The sequence below is a fragment of the Motacilla alba genome, chromosome 6 (genome assembly GCF_015832195.1).
Source record: "Motacilla alba alba isolate MOTALB_02 chromosome 6, Motacilla_alba_V1.0_pri, whole genome shotgun sequence".
Classification (NCBI taxonomy): domain Eukaryota; kingdom Metazoa; phylum Chordata; class Aves; order Passeriformes; family Motacillidae; genus Motacilla; species Motacilla alba.
Genome location: NC_052021.1, coordinates 23267297 through 23294650, shown reverse-complemented (window position 1 = coordinate 23294650; position 27354 = coordinate 23267297). Strand labels below are relative to the sequence as shown.

Genomic DNA, 27354 nt, shown 5'->3' with positions numbered 1-27354 from the left:
CAACATATCATTTACCATTTAAAACCCGTATCTTCCTCAACCCAACATCATCTTTGTTATTTCTCCCAAGGCAAAACAACAAACTTCACTTTCATGAATGCTCCTCCTGTTGCAAACTGGCCCACCAAGAGTGGGTCAAGTTTGAGAGTGACTTTCTCACTTTCAGAGAGTACTTCCAGACAGTTTTGTAAGCCAGACCCTCTCCTTCCTTTCTTTGAACTAAACAGCAAGGTCACCAGTAACAGTTATCCCAGGAAGAACCAATGAGAAAACCCTGCAGGCATAAGAGGAAGGAAATGAAGCTTTCAAGACCTCATTCTCTTTCACCCTGAACATGTGGACTTCCACATGCATTAATTTGCCATCTAAGTGTCTGTGCGTGAGAACAGATTTGCGATGAATTCCCATCTCTTGCTACAGCACAGATTAAATAAGTTCCATCAGCAAGTTAAAGATTGTTGATAAAAATAAACAACTGAACTGTTCTCTATAGAAATGCTCTCCTATATGGGCTATGTGACCACTTACACTGGGACAGTCCGAAGCAGCTCCAGAATCCCTTGACCATTCCACTGCTGAGCTGCATGCAGTTCCTCAGTGCAAACCCCAACAATCTGTAAGAAATAACAGCAGACATACTGAACTGGGTGGGAACCATGAAAGAACTGTGGAGAAAATGTGCCACGTGGTACTGCATCAAACAGTGCACATACAGAGAAGCACCATTTCTTTACTCTAATCAGATATGCCAGGGCAAATGGAGCCTGAGACAACAGTGGGATCCCACAAGACCTTGCTCTCTCTCTCTGTACACTTACCATGTGAAGCGCCTTGGTCATGTAACATTTAATCTTGTAAAGAGTGTGTGAATTTAACAATGATGAGGGTCTGGTGACAAATCAGGGTGTATACACTAGTCTGCTTGATTTTTCAATCAAGTCCACATAGACAAGACAGAGCAAGACAGGTTAGGGTCTGATCACATACAAACACTGCTGTCATCCGATCGCTAGGGGCAAATGCAATACTGCACAAGCAATCTCAACCAGGCAAGGGACTTGCTGCCACATGGGATTGCTTTGGTGCTCATAAAATCCTTGACCAACTCAGTTTGCTGACTGGTTACATCTTACCCAGAACCATAAAGTAAAGCTGCTTACACACCACATAATCCACTTGTCACTGCAGGCAACTGCAGTCTTCTGCCTTCCTGTATAATGCAGGATGTGTTTGCTTTTCAGGATAGGAGCTGCCACACTGAGCAATACCAGATGTCTCTCTAACAGCAGCTGAGATCAGCTGCTTCAAACGAAGGGGTGAAACATCCTTCAGCTGATAGCAGAAAGCAGTTTCTTCCTGCTGTATCAACCACTGGTTTGTGCCTTTGAGCACAATGATTCACCCTGAGATGAAAAATATTTTTGCCACAGCCTTCTATTTTCTTCCTCAATACTCTTAAGTCTTTTCCAACAACACTGAATTTTTCGTCAAAATCTGTTCAACTGATGTTTTATCAGAAAAGAGGAAATCTGGAAACTAAGCTCTGAAGAGCACCAAGCAGAGTGAAGGATGTGCCTTCTGCTGTAGGCACATAACTGCACTGATAGAGATCTACGTGGAAAACTCTCATGTCAGCACGCACCCAGCTCTGCAAACCCTACCTCTCCTGCCCCTTGCACAGTTCACTTTGTCAGGACCCAGCCCTTGGAGGTGCACTTCATCACCACCCATCTTCCAGGCTTCCTCCATCAACAGCCTGAATCACCCCTGCCTCAGGACACCCCTCCCTGGGCCTTCACTCACTAATTACATACAAACAGCATGACTCTAAACAGGAAATTATTTTGTGTTCATTCTTTGCTTTTTGTAATCATTTATCCTCATGGGTCAAAATAAATTCATAACAACAAGCATCAAACAAAGGGGAAAACCAAGTCAACTGTATGTGTTGTGGAAGATTAGAGGCCAAGGGCCTCAGGATGCAGCAAGCTGACTGTTCTTTGATTCAAGACAGCTGGGCACTAAAGAAGAGATGAGGACTAACACAGTACTAGCTGGAGAGTCAGCCAGGGATTATCCTGCTTAGCCTGGCTCTCTATCTCTCCTTCCAGGTCCCACAACTCACCTTGCACTAATTAATCTCACACCCACCTTGTTTTTGTTGATAAAACACAGACATTTGGGCACCTCAGAAGAGCCTTGCAGAGCAGTTGTCTTGTGCAGGTTTGTGGTAACAAAACTTCCTTCTACATGTTGCAACTACAGCCAAAGGCAAATGGGAGCAACTAGAAGCTTAAATTGTAAAATACAGACACTTGCATTTTCCCACAGGATGGAAGCTTTTCCATGGAGCATGAAGAAATGAGCAGATGGCATAAACTATGGCACTCTTCCACTAAGGTTATTAACCCAATATGCAATTTAAAAATACCCAAAGCAGCCCCTATCTAAGAAGCATCACTGAGAAGGACTTTAGGAAAGCAAGCAAACCTGTCTGGCCACAGAAGCTCCCCATGCTGAACAGCAGAATTAAATCACAAGGGATCTTTTTTTGTGTTTCTTTTGCAAAGCAAACCTGAACCTTTCTTAAACAATAGATCAATACAGGAAAACTCAGCCTCTAAAGAATCTTTGTGTCAGTACTGCAAGCTACATTTCTGCCATTAAGTACTGCTAAAACAGCTCCAAGTCCTACTCCAAACTCTTCTCTTCATGGCATTCAAACCAGTGGATCACTTACCAATATCACCATAGAATTAATTCTCATTTATCTTTACATTAGCTTTTAAAACTGTTTCTCTCAACATTTTTTTTTCAATGTTCATGTTTGAAACTGAAGACAGGATAATAAATATCTGAGTTACACAGCTCAACACAGTGTTAGCTGCACTCCACGCCCAGGAGGCAGCAGTGGGAGCCATCGTGGCTGGGCCGTACCTGCAGGAAAGTGACAACCCCAAAAGGAGTCTGCACCGGCTGCATCTGGGGGTCTTCAGTCAGCAACATGTGCTGGATTCGAGACTCACTGTTGTCCAAAGGGCTGTGCCACGACACATGGTCACCGCTGCAAAAGGTGTTTTCTGCAAGGACAAGAAACAAGAAATATTTAGTCTGTGAAGTCTGCTAGAACATTCCTTCTGTTGCTAGCTGCTCCTGACTGCTGCCAGGCAGGGACCTCTGGCCTGGGCTGGGACAGTCACTGGTGACTATTCACAGTGACTGCCCCTGGCCAGCTCTGCTGAGCCTCTGAACCACCTGAAACAAGAATGGAATCTCATTGAGTCATCTGAGTTCAACACTGATTTCAAAATTGCCCACTCTTGAGTCCTGTGGACAAAAACCACTGTCCTACTTTGATATTAAGCCCAACAGGAAGTACTAGCAAATAAAATTAGCCTGTCTCTCATTTACTATTAGTCTCCTTTTTTGAGAAGGCACAGAAAGTCAGCAGGCCATACTGGATGCCCATTGCCACTGCAATTCACTCTTAATTTGCCACAGAGAAAATATTCTCAAATTTGAATTAAACACAAATACTGCCCTGCAATATTTAATAAAAATTCTGCTTGCCCAATTTGTAAGTCAAAATCACTCTCTCTCCCAGTTGTCTGGGCAGCTCTGGTGCAGAATTATTATTAATATGTTTCTTCTTTCCCAAACAATGAGAAAACCAACAGGCTATAAATTTCATTCTATGTCAGAACAGACTGCATCAAAACAAGGCAGGCATTCCTTTCTTTTCCTCCCCTCCTACTTAGAAAGACAAAACCCCAGATAATCCCATGTTCCACAGCTAGTGCATGCCAGAAGGCACACCAGAACCCATCTGTCTGATGCTGCCCCATCCAGGAAAGGCTAATGCTTGCTTTCTGAGTGAACTAGGAGTAAAACAACCAGCCATGACCACATTCACAGCAATTAAAGCACACTCCATTTGCATGCAGTCCCTGGAGCATGTGTGGTAATGCTGCCTAGCTGACTGCTTTTATCTTGGGTCTTGTGCCTGTCCAAGCAGAGCTTTATTGTACATACAAATAAACAACATGGAGTCCACATTCTGCCCTCTGAGATATGTGTAGTGCTCCAGGGATGAGCTGAGGACTGCCTGCCTGCTCCCAATGTCAGTGGCAGGCCCAGTGCCCCTCTCCTTGACCAAGCTCATCCATGAAGGCAGTCTGGGCTGCTGTCCTTGCTGTGGTCTCTCCCAAGGCCACACTTAGAACTCAGCAGGAAAGGAGTTCTAAGTGTGTTCCACTTGTTCACTGGAAGAGGACTAGGAATTCCAGTGCCGACTGGAAAACAGTGGTTATTTGAGTTGCTGTCTGTTGAGACTGGAGCATCTCCCATGGAAGCAGGATCCAATTCAGAGAGGTGCCCTCCCCATGGCCCTGGATCTTCACCTAACCTTCCCACATCACCTTCCAACACATCACAACAGGACACCCCTTAAATATCTACAGGGCCAACAGATGAACATGGCAGCGTCCGCAACAGCAAGAGAAATTGAATTGCCAGGAATTGCAACTCATTCCCTGTCACATTAAAAAACACCACCAAGGAACTGGGTGCTTGCACACCCCATTGCAATAATTGTGCATCAGGACCAAATTTATTATTAATAATTAGTTTAATGACAATTTTTAATAAAAAAATACTTTCAGATTTTTTTTTCTCCAATAGACTTTTTTCATTGCCATGATGACAAGCACGCACTCGTGCAAGGGCAGCAAAGGCAGGATGCTTCAAGTGAGCCCTCAGCAGCAGGCAGGTAAACTCATGAGAGCTCCCTCAGAGCTGCTGTGGTTAAAAATATTTGCAGTCTTCTCCCTGATGAGGAGCTGCTGGCCCGCTCCTGGCTGTAAGGCAACTCAGTGTGTCTCCACTGGGTGTCCCCATTGGTGTGGGTTTGAACATTTGTTATATATGTTTTTTCAGATGAATTTCCTGGACAGCTCATTTGATTATGAATTAAAATAAACTCTAACTTAGCCTGAAAAATGAGGCATGTAACAGAAGTGCTGTGATAAGTAAGGGAATGTTTTCCTTAGTTAAAATTAGGAAAGAAAGAAAACACAGTGAATGCAAGCTGCTTCAAAGAGTTTATCGTTATGTACATTAAATTACACGCTTCCAGCTCTGGGACTGAAAGGACTGGTTCAAATATTACTTTACTTTTAGAGTTGAGGAAATCTAAGCAGACAAATTAAATTTATTTATTTTTTTTTAGTATCAAAATCTGATTAAAGAAACAGCACTTAGAATGTTGCAAGGGATATTTTGTGATACTTTCCAAGTTAGACAAAACTTGGAAAATGTGGCTGATTAATTTTTTTAAAATGATAAAAGCCTCTCAGTCACAGTTTTCAGGAATGAAACAAAGCCACAAAGAGCTTATTCTTGGGCCCTGTCTTTATACCACAACATTTTGCCCATCAAATGCTCACACAATTCTATGCTGATCGATCGCTGCGTTTCACTGTTGGTGCTGCTTCTCCTGGGAAAGCCCAGCACGGTTACAGCAGGTTTTCAAATGCAAATGTCTCTGCTGGAAACCCACCTGTTTATGTCCATGTGAACACTGAACACTTAGAAAATCACTTAGAAAATCTCCCTTTTCCTTGCATACACACGAACGCCACAAAATTCACACTGACTACTCAATTAAATCACACCAAAAAAATTCTGCAAATAACATGAAGCCAAATTAAAACCTGTGGGAGTTCAAGAAATTTGGAATTACACTCTGAAACCCAGCTTTCCACTTGTTGCATTGTCACCCATGTAAGATCAGCTCTTGTACAGAGACCACTGCAGCACTGAGAACAGCCCGAATTACATGACTTGTAGCCACAAAAACTAAGAAATTACAGAAACAAAGGGCTAGATAATATTTTCTATTGCCTCATGCTGGAAACAGGGAGAGTATCTGGTATCCTCCCTTCCTACCTTTCACACTCATGTTTTCAAAACAGGCCAGGGACGAGACCACCACAACTGGATAAGCCTTGTCTCCTTAGGTGACAACAGCAAAACCAACAGTCATCAGAAAAAGTTCCAGGACATGACCAGGTAATTGTCAAATCCATAGAACAGGTGGCAAAGCACAGAAATGATCTAGCCATGAATAGGAGAAATTAAAAGCAAAGGAACTAAAAGAAAATACGTTAAAAGTTAAATCCTAATTATTTTAGCCTATGGATAAATCAGCAAATCCTCAGGAGTAAACTAAAGCTCTGATTTACTCCACACAAGCTGACTGCTGCTGAATACTTCTGCCTCGTGGTAAACATGAGGTGGCTTCATGTTCCCTCCATGACAGGATGAGCTAAGGTATCCAATCTGCCCCAGGATAAATTCATATCCTTCAGCAGTTGCCATGAGAGCAGGGGATGTGTTGTAAATACACAGGCTTGCTCACAGAACCCTCTGGGACTCTTGTACCCTTCCTGCTTGGAAGGGGCACTAACAAGCCTTAAACCTAGCACAGCAAGGTGACTCATCCTCACAATTTTGAAACAATTTTTTCCTGCAAGTTTATGTTTTAACAGAAAGCACTGACTTTTCTTTCTTTCTGGTGAGGATTGCTGATTCTATAAAATCCAACTGCTTCATAGGGAGGTATTGATTTCATAAGAACTCAACAAGGAAATTATTGAAACATTTCAATTCAAACTTACTATTTTAGTTCATAATTTATAATAGCAAATCTGAAGCCTCTCTCTAGCTCTACAAAAATGAAAAGTCTCTAAATCTGCCATAGACCAGCTCTTGTACTATTCTATTATGCAAAAGCAGCAGTTATACCAGACCACTCTGTTAAGCCACCCATATTTTGAAGTCTTTAAAATGTCATTATCAATTTTCTTTTACAGCTCACATAAAGCAGGTGAGGTTTCTTCATGCAGCAACAGTCATAATTCAGCATCACAATCTCTCCTAACTTTACTATTCAATTGCTCTGTAATGAGAACTGGGAAATAACTCAAGAGGGAATCATTCCACTGTAGACTAGTAAATTTTCTTTGTCTAACTTTGCTCATGTATTTTCTTGCAGTGAATTCCTCCTCCCTCCTTTAATTTGACTAAATATAGCTCATGCCTAAAGAAATAAAACCAAGTCATATTCCTGGCCTCAGGATGTTTCAAACATTATAATGCATGCAATCTATGCTCAAATGGTGTTACCTAGCTCTAGACAGAATCACAGATTACTTCCCACTGTATTTTCAATTCCTTTTCTAAACCTGTCAGCTTTCCATACATGGGATCCTGCTACAAGTCCTTACTCCCTTAATCGCCACAGGGAGTAAATTGAAAAGGACAGCCAACTTAGAGAAGTACCAGGAGCTGAGAGAGAACTCCATCCCAAAAGCAGCTCCAGGCCGAAAGTGAGTCAGAGAACATCTCCAGTGAGCTGGCTACCCTGCACCCAGAGCAGATGGCAAACAGTCTTTGGGCATCTGGGAGTCCAGTATCTTCTATTGCATGTGCATTGGCAACCTAAGGAGGAAAACAAAGAGCTGATGCTGTTCCACCAGCAAGAAGACAGCAAGGCAACTTTAAGCCTGTCTCCTGTCCATGCAGACGGCTGTCCCCAGCCTGTCTGGCTCCAAGGCAGTTCAAATTGCACCACCCTGGTTAATCCAGAGGCCAGAAACTTGTCCCTTCTGACATGGGACATGTAATTCTTGAGATAAATTTTAAAATTAGAAGAACAGATTTGCAGCCTGATCATTCCTCTGTATCTCTTCTAAGACACCTCCTCCTTCCAAATGCCAGCAAAAAATCAGCAACAGAAGGGGCTGAGTAAGTAGCCAGATAAATCCACCTGGACAGTGTGTTACAAGTTAGAAGCTGATACAGCACAGAGTGGGAGAAGCCCTAAATACACTAACTACGTTTGCTTGGTGTTGGCAAAACAGCCACTCATATCCTTCAAGAGCATGTTTCTGTTCCTTCTGTTTCTGGGGAAAGCCAGGCCATCATTACATGGTCACTTTATCTGGGGACATGTGCAAGATGATGCTGAAAGAAACAGTCCTGCTTGTCCCCTGCAAGAGCAGGGCTACCTGGATCACGCCCTTGGAGCAGTGATGTTGCTTAGCTATGCTTGTACAATGCTTGGCAATTCTCTGCTACCTTGGTCTAAAAATAAAAGACAAATCCAACAAAAAACCACCCCAGTAAATTTGCATGGGGGATGTTGGCACACAAACAAGATGACCACATCCCTCACAGAGCCAGACCTACATTATCCACAGTGCTCAGCAGTGTGAAAACTGGCTGCTCTGAGGGTTACAAACCTGCATTTTGACTCAGAGATCTCAGCTAAACTGCAGGCAGCGAGTCACAGATGTCAGCCTGCATAACTCAGAGAAATTGTGTATTTGAGGGCAAAGAAGGATTTTTAACTCCATGACTTATGGGTGCAGGAATGTTAAAAAGGCCCCCAGTGAGTTCCTGACCAGCATGACAGTGATGCAGCCAGACATTTAAATTGAATGCAGCTTATCCAATACTTACAGAAACAACGTAATTTATTGCACTGCCATTACTCCATGCATGGTCTGTATAATTTATTATATAAATGCATTTTCTCCAACACATTTTTAATATTCAGTCTGGCTTTGTTAAAAAAAAAAAAGTAATCTGGCAATCTGTCACAAGTAAGATTTGATGCTGTTTTGTGGTACCATTTTGCAGACCAAACAGCTAAAATTAATTGAGAGAAAGTAAGGGCAAGCACAGAGTCCAATGCTGAAATGTAATAGCTATATTTTTCACAAGACCTACTTAATATATTTCTAACTAGCTCAATAATAAATATAAGCATGCATGCAAAGATGTTAGCTATAATCGACACAAAAGCTAAAGATGAAATTTGTGCCTAAATATCTCAAAGTAATACTGTTGTTGCAACTCATTATATGGATGAAAATTTTTAACAAACAGAGTATAAAGAAAAAGACTTTATTTAGACTCATTTGCCAGCCACATTAAACTAGGATAATTAATGCTAAATACAGTCTCAAGCTTAGTTTCCTAAGCTACAAAGAACTGCACACATGGATTGGTAAAGGGAAAAAACAATTGGGATATAATCTGTGGGGCCCACTGCCAGTTAGTTTATAACTTTGTTTTTAAGTCAAGATGAACATGTTTTTAGAATATGCAAAGAATTAGGAGAATCCGAGCTGTGATATATTTGCACTATGTTTAAAAAATGCTTTTCGTCCCTGTTTTTCTTTTTCAGTTCAGTTTTGCTGCCCCTTATCTCCTGCCCTGGAAACAGGAGCTGCCCCAGCCCCGGCGCTCCACAGAGGTGCAAATTCACACAGTGCTGCTGCCTCCTGCAGACATGCAGCATAGAGAAGATCCCTTAGGAAGAATTAAATCCCAGGAATACAATTAAACAATAGCTCCACTGCAGGGATTCAAATTGGGCTTTTAGAAACAAGGGGCCTAGATAAAAGGTTCTTAAAAAAAAAACAGGGAAAAAAGCAGATTACTAGTACTGTAAGGACTGCTTGACCTCTGAGGTTTGAAGACAGTTTCAGAAAGCAGAGAAGCGTGATACAGTTTATTTTTTAAAAATTGCTCTGCAGGTTGAAAATACAAAAATGATTACTGCACATCTCCAGAGTGTTAAGTCTGGAAAATTACCAACCCTCACAAAAGAGCCAAATCAATTTATGCAAACACATATAAACTTACTTGATCATTTAATTCTTTGAACTGAAAGCCCAATGAAGAGCCTCCCACACCTTCCCAGGGTACATCACCAGCAGGGCAAGGTGATTCCTCACTTATCTGTGTTGTGCTTAGAGTCATCACTACTATTGGCAGTGGGATGATGGAAAATGTGTCTCACTGTACAGCAGGTTCCACTGACGAAGTTACAAATACTGCTTTTCTTATCACAAAGAAGATCCCAGGCACCCAGATGCCTTCTGCTGTACTGCAGAGTGCAGCATTATAGAAAAAAAATTAAATGCTATTGTACAATAACCAATCTGGTTCTGAGCCTCTTCTACCCCTTCTGTTTTCCAAGACACTTCATCCCATACATATCTGCATATCTGGCTTGCTCCTTCTTCCTGCCCCACGCTACATGTGTACACAATTTCCATGACTGCAAACTCTGGGAATTTCTCAGCAGGCTCCCAGCAAGTGACTCCAGTGCCCAGGGCACACTCCCACCCTCAGCAAATGGTGGGCCCCCTGTCCTCTCCCTGACTCTGTACAGCCTGCTCCACCAGCCACCTCCTCCCACACTTTCTCTCCTCCCCACAACTTCACTCAGCTCCTCCACTCTGTTTCCCTCAGGCTTCTGCAGCCCTTGCAATCAGCAGAACCAGGAGATGGCACATTCATCGTGTTTGATGTCCCCTTTGTATAAGCACAGTCCAGGACAGGTTGCATCTCTCACCTTGCTTTGCAACAACACAGTTCTCATCCATCTGCAGATTTATCTGCATGGCTCCCTCCTCCAGAAAGGGGAAGCTGGAAGAAGGCATGGCAGCATGAAAGGACTTAGCTGGCATTGTTGAGTATGGCAGAAGAAGAAAATGAACAAAGATGTGAGTTGCTCCTTCTCAGTCCCACAGAAGTTTGCTGCTCCAAGCTCTTGCTCCTCTACACCCGATCACTCAGACCCATCACCCTTGGGTACTGCAGGGCTGGGGTGCTTTCACCCCCCCAGTCTTCCTTTTACTTTCTCCAGCCTCCTGTTCCAGCAATCATAAGGGAGCAGGAGTGATGTGCTTGCTCCAGGTCAGGCCAGAGACCCTTCCATCCCTGCCCAGTTGCACTGCTACCAGTTTTCTGCATCCTTCACCTGAAGGAGATGCATTTTGCAGCACCCCTTTAAAAGATGGCAGTTACACTGTCAACAGTTTCAAAAAGTGAATAGCCTCAGGATGGGGTGGAGCCCCAGGAGCCAGAAAGGATGTTATACAGCAGGATCTCCTGTCAGATAAGGACTCAGCTCAAAACAAGTATTTAATGACAGTTTATTTACACATGATGTGGCCCCACATGACCAGTCTGAAGAGATACTTGCCTGTCATTAAAAACTTTATCCTGCATTCTGGCACAGGAAAGCCAGAATGTTTTACAGTTACCTGAATGTTTTCCAGCCAGTTGCAACTAGAACAAAGACTGGTGCCCACAGCATTTGGCAACCTTTAAATGTCCTCAGTAAGGGATCAGAACTGCAGCAGATGAGAAAAACTTTTTTTCTTGTTGGGCCTCCTACATACTTGCACGTGTGCAGGCCACTGAGAAGGGAAGGATACTTGGATGGACCCATGTGCACCATAAGCTTGTACAGTCACTTGTGATCTTCCCCTAGATATGCATCTATAAGACATTTCTGTTGAAGAGCTTTCAAGGAGCTTGAAGGAGAAGCAAAGGCAGGACCTGCCTCTGAAGAACCCAAAGAACACACAAGCAGCTTCTCTGAAAAGCCTTCACAGCACAGACATGTGACAGAGAGACTCTTAGACTGCACCAGGGTATCTGTTTTAGCAAAATTATTTAAGAAACAGCAAGAAAGGGGAGATGGTCTTTGAGAAAACATCCACAAAGTTATTGTATTATAACCCTTTCAGAAAAAGGTTCTAATTACTGAGGCATTAGTTCTGGGACTTGTAATGGACAGGAGGGCAGAGGTCTTCAAGAGAGCACTGTGTCATTTTTCTCAGTGGTTGATTATTTTCCCTTAAATTTTCAGGAATTTAAAGCTTGCACAGGCCAAACTTTTGTTTTACTTTGGCAAAGCAAGAGGCCAAAGGGCAGGAAACAGAAAAACTCTGCATTCACACATACTTGCATAAAATAGTCACCATTGTGCTCTACCAACTCATTACAGCACTGCAAGAAAAACACACTTACTCCATTCCAAGAGTTGTATTTATGGTTCAAATGCAAAATGGACAGCCTGTTTATGGAGCATCGTTTGAAACACCATCCCAAGTGCTCTGAGAAGACTCCTTTAAGCCCCTAATTTTAAATCAAAAAGCACATGAATCCACTTCCCTCAGGTTCTGGGCTGCCCACAACCTCTGAATATACTCTCCCAGTTTCTCTTTCCCACCAAGAACAAAACACTTCCCCTGCTGTGCCCATTTGCTGCCTCCTGGCTGAGCGGGCTGCTGCAAAGGATCTTTGGCTCTGAGGCTGTCAGAAGACTGACTGCCTGTAATGAGCTCTGCACACTGCCACTCTCACAGGCAGAGTGGGTTAGTCAGAAAGCACAGTTTGAGCACCACTTGCTACACAGATCTTCAATAGAATGTGTAAGAAGGTGGATATGTAACAGTGAATCCAACTTCCAGCTCTGCAGTTCATCTGCAGTTACTCTACTCTGCAGTTTCATCTAACATGGGCTTGGCAACTGCCAAGGGAAAACACAGTCCTTTTCAGAAGGCTACTCAGTATGTGTAACCTTCAAACTCTCCTCTGTGCATCCCAAACAATTGCACACAGGCAGTGAGAGAGGATGCTCTTGCAACTGCAGAACAATCCCTCTGTGTTGTTTCTTTCAGCTCCTCCATAGGAGGAGGCAATACTGTTCTCTGCAGAAGCTTTTAACTGCTAAAGCAGTTGCTTCCGTTTCCCAGGAAAGGCCGGGTGGGACAAAGACCTTATATATGAGAGGCCAAAGGACCTCACACCAGCAGGAGGGGGAGTTTTCTGCCTTCTCTGTGCTATTTCCTTTGTTCTGCATTCCTCCTTCAGTACAGGGGACAGAGCCTTTATCCAAGGCAGAGCTCAACACGTGCAGCTTCTCCCCTGCTTCCTTTATCCCAGCGTTAAGAGATGTTCTTCCTCACAGAGCTTGCTGGTCTCTAACATGTGGGCTCCTCCTCACTCTCCTACAGTGGGGAGGCTCTGGGGAGGATGGAAAAAAAGGCTTCCTGCAGAGAGCTTGGCTGTCCTCCACTTTGGGCAGAAAACAGTCCTGATCTTGAGCTGCAGCCACTCTGGATAAACACCTGCTCGGGGCCAGCGTCCAGGCGTCCCTGGGCGTGGGGCCTGCTGGCCGTCCCTCTGCCACTTGGGCTGCTGCAGCAGCCCTGCACAGAGATGCATCACACAGCTTCCTCCAGGTCTCTGTACCAGCCTCTTCCCTCCCTCTCCCAATAGCAGCCCACTTGCAATATGAAAGCTAAAATAACTTGTGCATTTCTAAGTATAACCATGTATCAAAGTTGCAGGTCTTGGTGCTCTGTCCAGCCCTGACCCTTTGGGAGCAGCATCAGGGCACATGGACTGATGTAAAACACAGAGAGAAGACAAATTCCCACCCCTTTTCTTTTTTTTTTAATAAACCAACTGAATGAACTGTACTGAACAGCTGAAAAACAACAAGCCAAGTTCAGTTCCCAGGCAGGAACAGGACATGAGTTGACAGAATTAAAAGGGACAGCATCAGTTGAAATCTCGCCAACTCAAACTGGGCCTAAACCTACTTTATCTAAATTGCAGTAGCAGCTACAAACAAGCCTTCTCTTTCAGGCAGCACTGAGATCCCTCACTTACTGCCTGGAAATACTATGTAATCAGTAAAGCAGTCTAGGGGAAGACAGCTTTCCTTCTATTTCAACAAAGTCTTTTATAAGCAACAAAGGCTTTCTGTGCCTTTGCTCCTGGCAAAGTCTCTCCGTGCCTTAGTGTGAACCTATCCTTTGGGGCTGGAGAAGGTCAGAGACCTGTTCCCAGCCAAGAACTAAAAGTTGGAGAGACAACAGTGGCTTCCACAGCAAGACACAGGAAATAATCATAAATCCAGACAAACCGCAGGAGAGGAAAAAAGCCCAAATGGTGGGAGATTAGAGAGGTAGAGAAGAAAATGCTTTAATTTATATTATATACCTAGCTTAATGATAACATAAGACATAGACTTTATCTTCCAAGTAAAATGAGAGTGCAGGTGTCCTTGGAAACTCCTGGGGTTCCAGTCATGCTTTCCTACTGCTGCACTTCTGACCGGGAGGAGCCTCACGCCCAGCCCTGATTCAGAGCACCCATGCTAATGAAGCAGAAGCCAATGTCACTCAGCAGTGGTGCTGGTCCCTTCCTCTCATGTTCCTGGGAAATCATCCTGCACGTCTCAAACCTGGCCAAAGGGCTGCAGGGGCTTTTCTATAATGCAGCTGAATTAAGTGTACAAGGAAGAGATTCTCTAGTGTTGCCCAAGGTCCCAGCAAGTCACAAACAAAGGCCAGAAAGATGCTGCTCACTAAACCCATAACAAATCAGCAAAAATAATGGCCAGCTTATCCCATCTGATGAAGAGACAGTGCTCCAAGGCAGGGCTGAGTCTGGCACTGGGGTGCCTCCAGCATTGTAAAGGGGCAACACCTTTCCTGCTGGAAACAGGAAGAGAAGTCAATGTAGTCACACAAAATCTAAGGCCATGCAACTCTATTTGTGCTGCCAGGAAGGACAGGCACACCACACACGTGGTGGCATTCGCAGCCGTGTCCCTGCTCCATGCCCTCTCCCAGTTTACCGCTCACACCTGACACCACTCTGATCAAGAGAGGAAGGACAGGCCACCAGCTGCGTGCTAGTTCACAGCCAGGGAAACCTCAGCCATGGCCAAGGCCACTGCAAAGCTGCTTTCCAAGGACTGGCAAGTCTGTGCCTCTGCAGCCACCCAAAAAAGAGAGCTGGGTCTATCCCTGCCTCACAAGTGAGGATAAAAGGATCAGGCTCTGGAAGTCCCAAAAATTACAATCATACAAACTGACATAATATTAAGCTTTGCAAGCCTGCAGAGGGGACCTGCATTAATTTAACTAAGGGAGCCCAAATCTACAACGGGGAGTAAAAAGGGCCAGGTCTATCTGCAGCCAGCACTTTGCTGCAATGCATTTAATGACAATTTACAAGAGTTACATCTGTAAATTCTGTTGCCAACAACACCAGCAATGCCATCCAGCTCCAGAGGAAGCCAGCTACAGGTTAGGGACCAAAGCACGAGCTTGACAGCTGCCTGTCGTGCCCAGCTCATCAGCCAACCACTCTGCACGCCAGCAACCGGTTTGTTTTGTCAGCCAGCACATCATTTGGTACCACTCACAGCACGTATGTCCCAGCTGGAAGCTAGGGATGTGACAAGGCTGGCTTAGGAGATGGGGGGAGGGATGGGAAATACTGGGGAGCTGAGCTCAAAGGCAGCAGTATGGGGAGAAGGGGATTTATTGCAGCAGTGCAGGACACTGCACAAAAGTGCAAAGGCCCAGGCTCGATCTGAGCTGCTGCTCACAGAACTGCTTGTTTTATAGGAAACATCTAAGAGGAATTAGGCTAAAACCCAACCAATTTCTCATGGACCGCTGAATAACTATCAGATGATGAGAGCTTTTGGCCATGACAAACTTGGGTTAAATTGGAACCAGTGACTTAATGTTTCCATGCCCCTTTGCAGAATGAAGGCACGCAGCCCCTGCACACTTGGTTGAGTGTCCTGTTCACCTACAGCAATTTACTGTGCTACAATTTCAGAATTCACACAGCAGAGTTCACTGCATAACAGGTTCTGTTGAATTGAAATTGATGTTGATTTATACTTTTTTGTAGAGCTAAAAAACACAGTTAATCTCCATACAATTTTAATCTAAAAGCCTGGAATACTAGAGAGGAGACAGGCCAGCTCTACGCTGGAAACGGGTCAATATTATAAACAGATGATAGAAAAAAATATATATTTTCCAGAGCCATAGCAACCAGAAGAGAATAATAAATCGGCCTGGGGTTGGGAAGAAAAAGATAAGGGTACAGTCAGTGAAAAATGTGTATGAATTACTGGCACATTTTATTTGGCTTTAGTCATCCTCCTGGGAAGAAATAAACAGCTTTACAAACAAACCAGAGAAGCTTCATTTGTATTCAAGGAAGGAAGGAGTTTGTTTTAGGTTTAGAGTTTGGTTGCTTGTTTTGTTTTTTTCCTTTTTACACACAGAAATTGGCCTGTGTCAAGAATGTTTGAAAACATGTTGGCAAGCAAAGAGTCACTGAGGCTGCTACTCTGAAGCTCTCTGGACCCCAGGAGATGTGAAGGCGAGGCCTGGGGGTTATGGCAGGACAGCAGGTGCCAAGGTACCTGCTGGCTAATGGCTGCAGGTCTGTGACCCCCATCAGATCCCCTAATCCCACTGTGCTCCACTTTCAGTGTAAGAGTTATAGTGCCTGTCAAACACAAAGAACCTCCACGACTCAGACTAAACTAACTTGATGCAGGTGAAAACTGCTGAATTAGAAGAGTGCATCTACATCTGCAGCCTTTACAACTTCCATAATCAATCCCTTGTTTAACCAAAGGTGAAACTGCAGCAGAGAGAGATGGCATAGTGGCCTCAAACTGGTGTACTGGGACATCATGCACATGGCAGGAATTGTGTGTGTCCTTCTTTAAACTAGAGACAAGCTGTCATAAAATAATTTCTACCTGATGAAAGACATGTCAGAAATTACTAAGGAAGGCTACATGTATCTCATTTTGGGCGTGCTTTTCAGCCTGGCTGCCAAAGGCTTGTGCAGCTGTGCTGCCTTGGGCACTTCCATGCAGCAGAACCATCCTCCTTTCCAGGGGAGACTTTGGGAAGTTGGCCCATGGACTTGAATCATGACAGAGGACAGGCAGCCCTCTTCTTTACCTTTTACCAAGATCTCATTTCCTCAGCTCATTCACACTTGTTGGGACAATGTAAAAAGACTCAGTAGTATCAAGGTAACCAACATTCACTGCTTCCTATGGTACCTGTAACTTACTTTCTTCTGATTTATTGTTGATAAATCCATGCTGGAACATCCATTATTCTGTGGATGCCTTCTGGATGGTTTGTTTCTCTTAGCAGTTTCTTAAGACCTGAAATCTGATTGACCAATTAGAAACTTTTTTTGGGGTGGTTTTTTTTGTTTTTTGTTTGTTTTGGTTTTTTGTTTGTTTTGGTTTTTTGTTTGTTTTGTGTTTTTCTTGGTTTTTTTGTTTGGTTTTTTTTTTGGTTTTGTTTTGGGAGTTTGTTTTGGTTTTGATACAGTTTTTTTTTTTTTTAATGGGATGTGAAAAACAGCATTTGCCAGTTTTCCAGTCTCCTGTGGTGCTACCTGTCTCTCCTAAACCAGCAGGGACTCAGCCTGCTCATGCTGATATGTTCTGGGGTAAATGCCATCAAGCTCAGCCAATCTGCAAGCTTCTAATTCATGGACATGCTCTTCATACTTTGGGCTCATTCCCCACTACAGCTTGTGCATTGTGGAGAATATAACCATGACATAAGCCACATCATTATCTTCAGGCTCTAAGCATGATGAGTTTTCATTACTATTTCTCCAAACCTGTACCTGACAGCTGCAGCTGTTTTCTTTCAGGCTAAAAACACGGAAGCAGCAAGAGCTCAATACACACATGTACTTGTTTCCCATGCTACATCAATATATTGCCTTCATCACATCAGACAGACCCTTGAAAACAACATAAATTTATCCTAGAGAGAAAAAAAATGCAGACTTTAATTTCAGGAAAACACAAACCATAGTCCCTCTGTAGTGATTAAGGGTCCTAATACTGCAGTACATAAAGAGTTAACAATTGTAGTAAGCTCTGGATAAGCTTTCTGTAGGAAGAGTGTTTCCTCCTTTTCATTTGAATTGAAGTATAAATTTGTTCTACCATGAGATATTTGCAGTACACCCATGAACCATGACAAGCTCAGGTCACGGAATTGTGCAAAGTTTCATTTTCAAGGTTTGAAGGTTTGGGGATTTTTTAAAACTAACAGAATAGGAATTTGTGGTCATGGTCAAACAGTGATAAAATTAAGAACAGATAAAGCCACAAATAAAACTTTTTGAGACTTGAAAGCTTGGTGTTGTTGAAGGAGGGTAAGTACTGCCCTTTAATCAAAAGCACCGAGCGCTTGTTACAGTGAACAGAGAAGCCAAGGCTGAAAGACGTCTGAAATTCAATGCAGAAGATCGCTTTTTTAAAGCACTGCCACAGTGCAGGAGAGAGACAAACAAAGGAATGCAACATTCATTTGCCTAGAAGCATTTGTTAGAAAAATACATCACTTGCAATTTTTGCAATTGCAATTTGCAATTGCAATACACAGGAATAATATTTAGGACAGCAGTAGCTGCTAGGTGAATATTCAACTCAGTCGTCACCACCTGAAAATGCTCAGGCTCAGCAGGAGTATGACTACAGCTTACTCTCCCCCAGCTTCAGCTGGACTCAGCAGCACACCTCTATGATAACTAAAAAGTTGGCTTTTATCAAGAGATAAGAATTCAGCTCTTAGTACAGCTTTCAGAGTAAACAATTTTGTGACATGTGAAAGTGCTTGGAGCCTATCCAAAAAAGTTTGTGCCGATTTTATTCTTTTTCTTGTTTCTTGTTCAAAGTGGATTCCTATGTTTTACTTCAGTTGTTTCGGTTCATCAAATGTTTTTAAGGCTACTTCGGAGTATTAGAGAGACACCACAGTTTTATATATTTTTTAAACAACTGAAGAGGACGACATTAAAGTACACGCACCAGAGTTGAACAACACTTAGCAGAATTTCATTTGACAAATGCTCTAAGCACTACAGTCAGAAAGAACTTGAACAAAAAGAAACCTTTCATCATTTAAAACAATGCTGTCATGCCACAGCCTGCTTCATGCCCAATGGGCTTCACAAGAACCAACCCTTCAGATACTTCACAGTTTTAAAGTTTCAACATCTGAATAGAGAAGTCCTGTAAAAAAAAACAAGAAAAAACAATGGCAGAAGCTCACTTGGCTCTGCAGAGTGAGAATGTCAAACTGGGGAAAACTCTACCAGGCAGAAAAGAAAGTAACACTGCTGAGGTCTGGGTGCCTGATTACCCAGGAGTGACATAAGGGAGAACTGCTCTGGACACTGCCATTCTGAGACAAGACAGCTCAAGGGAATACAACAAAATAAGGCAGCACACGTCAGATGTAGCAGAAGTACTGGAGACTCTGCAGAGCAATGGAGTGAGTGAGAGATCTTTGACTAAATTAGAAAATTACTGCATCTAGCTGTGGTCAACTGGCATTGCCCTGAAAGATCAAGAAGAAACTTAATAAAATAGGCCCCATTACAAGTCTTACTTTTAAATGCATCATCTTGTCAGGATTAATGTGAATTAATGTGATGTCTATTATTAACCAGATGATTTTAGCCTGAGAAAATTCTTTCTAAAAGAGACATGTGATAATCAAATTTGTACTGAAATAAAACTAGAGCTTTTACACTCGTTGCAACAGCATACAGATTTGTTTTATACAATGCAAGGAATGGTTGGTAACAGTCAGTGACAACACACAGCTGCTTGCTGAAGAGCATAAAGCAGCATAGGAAAAAATGCCCAAAATCCAACACTTCTGTAATATTTTAAGGGGCCTTTGCAGGTCTCTTGTCCAGCCTCCCTATTTGAAGTGGAGCCATCCCCAGTGCTAGATCAGGACCAACTTAGCTTTGTTGAGCTAAGTCCTGACCCTTTCCAGGAATGGTGTTCCAGCACCTCTCTTATAAACCATTCCCTGTCCTTTGCCACTCTTCTTGTGAGCAAGTTTTCCTTGAAGCTTTTCCAGGGCCTCCCATACTGCAATTCAAAGCTGTAGCCCTTTGATGTACTATCTAGGGCTTGACCCCACAATCTTGTAACTACCCTCCCTACAGCTGTAGGCTCCAATTAGATCACCCTGAACATTCTTTTCCCAGGCTAAGCTGGCCCTGCTCCCTCCAGCTCTCCTCACAGCTCACATGCCCTAGAACCCTGACCACCTTGAACACTCTCCAGTTTTTCAGTATCTCTTAAAGGCCCAAAACAAGACACAATATTTTAAGCAAGCTCTTCCCAGTGCCATGCCAAAGAGGTAATAACTTCTCTCTATCTGCTGCTCATGCTTTTCCTAAAGTAACCCAGCATGTGGTTAGCCCATTGTATGATAAGCATGGTATTGGCTCACACCCAATTACATAGTCAAAGAAAGAATTCAATTTATGATTCATACACTGTTGTTTTTCATAAGGCAAACTGAAAACTAAACTAGCCCAGAGGCTAGAATCCATCAGCATGGATGAGTTTCAGTGTGCCTTTAAAGAGTCATGGTGGATATAAAGTAAAAACCAGCACGGATAAGCAGAAGATAACACTGGAGGATTGTTCATGCCAGATTGATAAGCATGGGCACAACCACTCTTTTCATTCTAAGAACAGTTCTATGGCTTTGAGGTCAAAAAGATGGGACTGCACTTTTGCAGGAACCAAACAAGGGAAGTCGCTGCCCCGGTGACCTAGGTCACCAAGAAGTTTGCCCTGAAGTACCCTTCCAAATCCCATTTCACTCTGCAGACCTCACCCATGAAAAGACAGTGACCAACAAGAAACTGCTGTGAGAACTAGCCTGGACTAGGAAATTTAAAATGTTTCAAAGGGGATGTAGGATATTTAGTATAAGTGTACACATAACACATACATTACTTTGTATCTAAGAGGGTGACTTTAGATTCAGATGTTTTCTTCAGATCCTGCAATCGTTGCACAGAAAATGCATGAATTCATCACTGCATGGTCAGTACCAAAAAGCTGCTGTGGAATAAAACTTAGGCAGGATGGAAATCTTAAACAATGTAAAAAATGACAGTCTCACAGATTTAGATGCTTAACAGTTGCAAAAATCAAGATAGAACGGTGAGACAAATTTTGGATGGTAACTGGGGACGACCGCTACACAGCAAAGGTTACAAAAAGACAAGCAATAATCTGGGCTGGCACTGAACTATGTCCACCAATATTTAGAAAAATACCCACAAGTTTGGGACTTCCTCAGATTTGTTATAGAGGTTAGCAGAACAAACCTGTTCTTAGCCAGACCTTTTCCCTTTGAGAGTCAGCCAGCTGTCTGAAAACTATCAGCAGAATCAGAAATTACTGAGCAATTTGTGAACTAGTTCAGCAGGTACCAAATGATACAAATTCAATAATCATCAATTTAGAAGGTACTTTATGTGTAAAGGACCTCGAATTAGGTTAAAATAGTTCTTTAAATATTTTCATTCAGACCCTGTGATGCTGGAAAGTGCCTTTCAAGTACATTAGCCATCAGTCATTCCACAGGTTTTCATGTGCTGGCACTAAAAATAACATTCAATCTACTGAAGTAAATGAAACGATGAAAGAACAGTGCAAGAGGATGGTTTGTAGGTACCCTGGTTCTCAGTTTTCTGGCAATTCTCCACCAGCAGTAATGATTCAGAGTGTTAATTCCTTGGCCCTCCCAGCCTTAGCATTCCTTACAGCTTTTACATTTCCACATCTCAACAACACCATGTTCATATGCATTGCTACTGCTTGGCTGGAGGACCACTGGAAGGGATTTGCCTGTGATGGAGCTCCAATGTTTTTGGAAGTCCTGCTGAGAAGTGAGACCTTATCAGATGGCTGCTCCTCAGCCATTCACGGTAAGCAAATGTGTTTTTCTTGCTGAGAGAAGATACTGGACATGGCACTCAGTGCCATGGTTTAGGTAATGAGGAGGTGTTAGGTCATAGGCTGGACTTGATCTCAAAGGTCTTTTCCAACCTAGTTCATTCGGTGATTCTGCGATCCTGTGAACCCAACTATGCAGGAAAGAGTCACTGGACAGACTTCCTATAGTTACTGACTGCTGTGTAACTTCAGCTCTCCAATACTCAGGATTTGCAGTAACCTGAACAACAATTGGTTTTGTCCCTGCAGGCCGGCCTGGAGGAAGGAGCACACTCTTTTGGGTTCCCACACAAAGACAATTCCCACGACCTGACTGGGTGCTGATGAGACAAGTGTCACACCCTGTGACACAGCGTGGCCCTTCAGAAGCAGAGCAGGAAAAAGCGAGGCCGTGTGTTAACCCTGTGGTACCTGACTGGAAGACGTATCGGGCCAAGCCTTGCATCAGCTCTGCTGGCCAGGTGGGTGGTGCCGACTCCCCCGTCTCTCTCTTCAGTCGGAATGTCAGCTCAAACCCGAAACCACTCGGTCCATCTGTTCCTGTAAACCTGGAGGGAACGAAAAATAAGAAATCATGACACATTTCTTGTGACCAGAGCAGGATTTAAGATTAGGACCATGGAAAAAGGAGGAGTGTTCTCCTCATAGAACCAGGCATCCAGGGAGGGGAATCTGGATGTGCAGTGGATCCTGTGTTCTGTAACCACACCTGCAGACCTACCTAACTGAGTGATACAGTGGCAGCCTCACAAAGGCAAAGTTGTATCTTGGACAACCAGCATCCCTATAGTGTTTTATTAGTTTCACATATCAGTTAGTAAAGGAAAAAAGAAATATTTCTTAAAGGGAGAAATAAAAGTGCTTCAAAGTGGATAATTTTCAAGAACTGATTCCAGGAAAAAGCATAAACCAGAAACTGAAACACATTATGAATGGGTCAGTTTTAAGAAAGATCAAAGTTAACAAAAAGCCTTCGAGCTGATGTTTCACAGCTAAATTTTTTTGGAAAGTAAGATGGCTGCCCATTGAATTTCCTCTTTTCAAGGCATGTTCTGAAACAACATAGCTTTACTTCTATGAAATGAGCAAGAGTTCAGTGGGCTTCTTTTTTTAACCTCTTGGATCTCTGCTTCCCAAAAATAACTGTTTAAAGAAGACCACACATGCTTTACATTGATCCACATGAAAATTACTGAATAACAGAAGTGTTTGATGAGTATCCATCAAATCTAAAGCAACACTTGTATTTAGGAGACCATTACTGGTCACAACACACCAGCAGTCACAAAGCAGTAAAGCTGACAGGCAACGTTACTTAAATGGATTTGTTTATATGGTAGTGTGACTCTTAAACAGAGAATTACTAAATTAAAAAAAAAAAGAAGTAAGGAAACAAGGATTAAGCTACTTCCCTTATAAGATATTTTAAAAATCCCCAAAGATTCAAGACATATCTTCCAAAGAACATTCAGAAAATACAGCAGCATACAATGCTTATATTCTCAAATTAACAGTTAAATCTTAGATGAATTTTATTTGCATCTAAGAGATTTGTATCTAAAGATTAGACTTTAAATATTTTTGAATAGTTAATGGTCACAAGTTGGTGAAAATACAGGGAAAATTTAAAAACATGTAATTCACCTGCACTGTGCAGCTGTTCTGAGGTAACAGTCAATAAAGTGAAAGTCTTTGATCTGTTTAATTTTAGCTTGGTAATCTGGTTTTGAGGAAATTGTGACATATGTGGCTTTGAATACTTGTGATTACTTTGGAAATACTTCATGCTTAATTTAGACAGGTCTTTCATAGAAAGAAATATTAATATTCAGGATGTAACTAGCATAGTAATTTTATTAGTATTTTTGCCAAAGGTTTTGCTTTTATTCTTAATAAAAGTCTTGTATATGAACCTAAGTTCAACGTAGTCTCAACAGATGCCACGGAATTTCTTTAATTGAACAATGGACCATAATGCAGGATCAGAGCTCCTAGATGAGGTTTGGGGGATGTACCTGAGAATGGAGGCAGACATGAGCTTCAGGAGCTACACAGACCTACAACCTTCCAGTATGCTTCTGACCCTCGCTATAGGAAAACCACAGAGAAGTATCCAATAGCCAAGTTATGCAGCTTGGCTTCTCTTACAGATATCCTTTTTACTACAAGTGCTCACACTGGCCCCAGCTTCAAAATTTGTGATAAGGATGCATCACTCTGCTAGTGGAAAGGCAAAGAGCATGGGAAATGATTTTTCCCAGTTAGAAACCCAAGATCTCCAGATACATGTGCCAATGGAAGAAAGAACAAATGGCTTGTCATCTCTCACAAGGACAGAGATACTCCTCATGTGGAAACACTTGGTCCTCATGGCAGTCTCCTCCTTTTAGAGAATGTCTCAACTGCTTAAGCATTATCTTAGGAGGATGTCAAGAAGCTGGGAAAAAACCCACCACACCTTACAGGCTTGCAGATTTTCAAACTTGTGCTTCTTCCTGTAAGTTCCAAATTTCCCCCAAACTTCCAGAAAATTTCTAGAAAAATCAATCACCTTCATCCAGCCACAGTCAATGAACAAGCTAAAAACCCTAAGAATACTTCCAGAACAGAAAGACCAAACAAGCCCCATTTCCACATAAAAGAAACAACCTGGGTGGACGGGTTACAATACACAGATGGAAGAAATCTTTCTAAAGCACATGGAAGCCATGACCTCTTCCATGGACCTCCCCACATTCTCTGCTACCTGTACCTGCACCAACCTGCTCCCTTTCCAGTGGAAAGCATTCCCAGCAGGTCAGCCTGACACAACTCTTGTGCCAGCTGCAGAAGCAACACACTTTGACTACAGCCTTTGATCTACAGAAACTAGATTCTGGCACTACTTGGGGCTGGTTTCTCTGAGAGCTAGGGAAGTGAGGAATGAGATTATAGGTTTGGTGTAGGTTTTTCTGGTCATGGTTAGGTTGGTTTGATATTTTTGTTGTGTTTTTTTTTGTTTGTTTGCTTTTCCCCTTTGGATTTGTTTGTTTGTTTTGGGTTTTAGTGGGGGTTTTTGTTTTGTTTTTTTCTGGGGGGGAGGGTGGTAGTGGTTTAAATCTGAAGGTAACCCATTCAAACTACAGCCAATTTAGAACAAGGGCTTAGTTCAGCCTCTCAGCACTGAAGTGCTTTACTGGTCATTTCTTCAGTCAAATTCTTGCAGCACAGCAGTGCAAAAGCACCTCAGCTTTACAGTAAGATGATGATCTGACATGGAACACGTGCAGGGAGAAAGCCTCAGAATTAGTATTTAGTATCCATGCATGGCCCTGGCTACACAAGCTGAAAGCTGCAGTACAGCATTAAATTTCTGTACTAACAGATCTGAATATTTCACATAGTTTTTTTTATGCCTTGGTTCTGGTGAACCCTGGAGTTTTGAGTCAAAGTTTCTTCTAAACACTTCTAAAACATGAAGGTGGGGGGGGGGGGGGGGGGGGGGAACCCCTGTTTTGCCCCAAAACCAAAGATGCTAAGTATAAAGAGTCTGCATGGACTGTATTGTGCCCACCACTGCTTTGCTCCCTCCAACACAAGGACACATTACCTTTTTAGCCAACCCAACTGCAAAGCAACTGGGTAAGTTTTCAGAAAAATAAACACTGATGGAGAAATTCTTGGCTTGCTGCATGCTCACTGGCACACATCAGATAGTTTAATATTATGACTACAGCAGTAATAGAAGGCTCTGGTATCTGCCAAGTTAAATCCAACCCCATATTTAATATTAAAACCTTATTTTGTCAAAAGAACAAAAATAAACCTTTCAAAAGCCAAGGTCATACACTACATGCCATTCTTAGGTTAAAACTCCCGTTATCTGTTCAGCAAATCAGCTCAGAACAAACCACACTGCAGCACTGCGCATACGCTGGAGGAGCCTGGCTTGTTCCTTTAATGAGGTAAGAGTTCCACCGATCATGATATTTAGTTCCAGCAAAAGAATCCAAAGAAATAAGAGGCCCCTTTATTTACAGAGCTGTGCAACCAGGCCCCCCTGAGCCCCCCACCACCCCACGCTCTGCCAGGCCCTCTTCTGAAGCCACACACAGAGAACTGAAAAGCTGCTCCCCTCTGCAGCAGAGTACCCAGGATGTTTTTCACATCAAATAACCCAGCTTAAGAGGATCAAAAGCCAAAGTAGCCCTTTGCCTTAAAAGCAGCTCTGAAAACCAGAGGCTTTTCAGTTTAAATCAAAGCTATATGCCAAAGCATTTTCATTCTCACTTTTGCAAAGAAGAAGGAAAGGTTTGCTTCACTGCAGTGCAAATGGCAGTATTCCTGCAATTCTGCTTTTGAAAGCTACACAGCTCTGTACAAGGAGCAGAGTGTACTAGGTGTTTATTTTTTTGAGAGTTTAAGAGTATGTGCATATAAATATATTAGGTGAACCAATCCCTGGAAACGGGAGTTTACATAGGGAAATCACTATGATTATTTCAGCCTGAGAACAACAAGAAAGCCCTTTCAGGCTGTTTGGGTATAGTTAGGACTGCACTTTCAGAAGTCACAGCTGCACTCCCAACAGCTTCAGAGAGATAACCGACTCTCTTCTGGGAAGCAAGGTCACAGCACTCTGGAATAACTTGTCTCAGACTCAGTTTTCAGCTGCTTCAACACTACTTTTGTGAAACCACTTAAGACGTCTTTTAATTAAACTTCTTAATTGCATCTTTCCACATCTTCTACAAAGACAGTTACCTGTTCTGCTGCTGTGAACTACTCTGATACTATTTTGATGGCTGCAGAAATACAGCATCACTACATCTCTGCATCTGACATCAGAAAGAGCTGCTGTTATTTGTATCCGTACCAATTTTAATTGTACCCATAATCCCCACCCACCAAAAAATCCTCAAACAGAAGAATTGCCAATCCATAGCTTTCAGTACTCCAGATCAGCATCTCAGGATCTTTTTGAAGTTTGAGGAGATGGTCAAACCAAGGTGACAGGCAGTATCCACCACTCTGCCTGATGAGACCAAAGCACTTGGGCGTCCAACCTTCAACAGTTTTAAGGCTGCAGAGCTAATACCCGTCCCAAAAAGTACCCAGTGACTGACCTCACAGGTCCTCCCTGAGAATCACTTGAATCACCTGGAATCATTTCCCTTTTACTGCCCGCTAACAAGCAACACAAAGGGTGGTCTCCTGTCCAAAATCAAAGGAGAAGACTTCAGCAGCCACTGAGCTAAACACTTCAGTGTCTCTATCTCCTAGGAAGGACATCAGACAAGAGCTGATGTGCCTTAAACAAGGCAAGTCAGTCTTCTGAATTCAAGCTCTAGGTGCATTGTGTAATTTCTACCCACCGTAAGCAAATGACCCTCAGATTCCAGAGCTTAAGGGAAAAAGAAAAAAAAGAGGGAAAAAAAAAAAAGGACTCTACCTAGTGCTTCCAGCATCTTGCCTAACAGGAAGTGGCTGTTTTTAATGCAGCTGTCAAACAGTATAAAACTCTCATCTGAGAACCCCAACAGCATGCTGGGACGTTCCTGTGAAGCAACTCCATAAGAAAATAGGCACAGCAACCCCTTTACATAAAATGCTTAAAAAGTACCCAGAAGAGTAATTTCAGTCAAAACCAACCTGCTTACTCACATATTCTCCTGGACTGTCTCCTAACAGTTAAAAAAGTATTAATTCACATACAAACGTTTGAGAGAAGCAATCGGTGGTTATCTGGATGTCAGATGGTTATCTCTTCAGAGTGCTTAGCAGGAAATTCCATGAGCTCCTGCCGCCCCAAACTTACACACACAATCTTACTGGACTCCTTTGTAGCTTGATTTTAA

At 42.8% G+C, this 27354-nt stretch overlaps 1 protein-coding gene across 2 annotated transcripts in view; it reads right to left on the bottom strand.

Moving 5' to 3' along the window:
* Positions 1-27354, bottom strand: part of SUFU (SUFU negative regulator of hedgehog signaling) — an 88515-nt gene that overhangs the window by 42584 nt on the left and 18577 nt on the right. For both annotated transcript variants that reach the window (XM_038140358.1, XM_038140360.1), the window contains exons 3-5: positions 21929-22065; positions 2938-3080; positions 529-614 (exon numbers count right to left, since the gene is read on the bottom strand). In XM_038140358.1, the coding sequence (XP_037996286.1) occupies positions 529-614; positions 2938-3080; positions 21929-22065 (366 nt within the window). The remainder of the gene's footprint in view (positions 1-528; positions 615-2937; positions 3081-21928; positions 22066-27354) is intronic.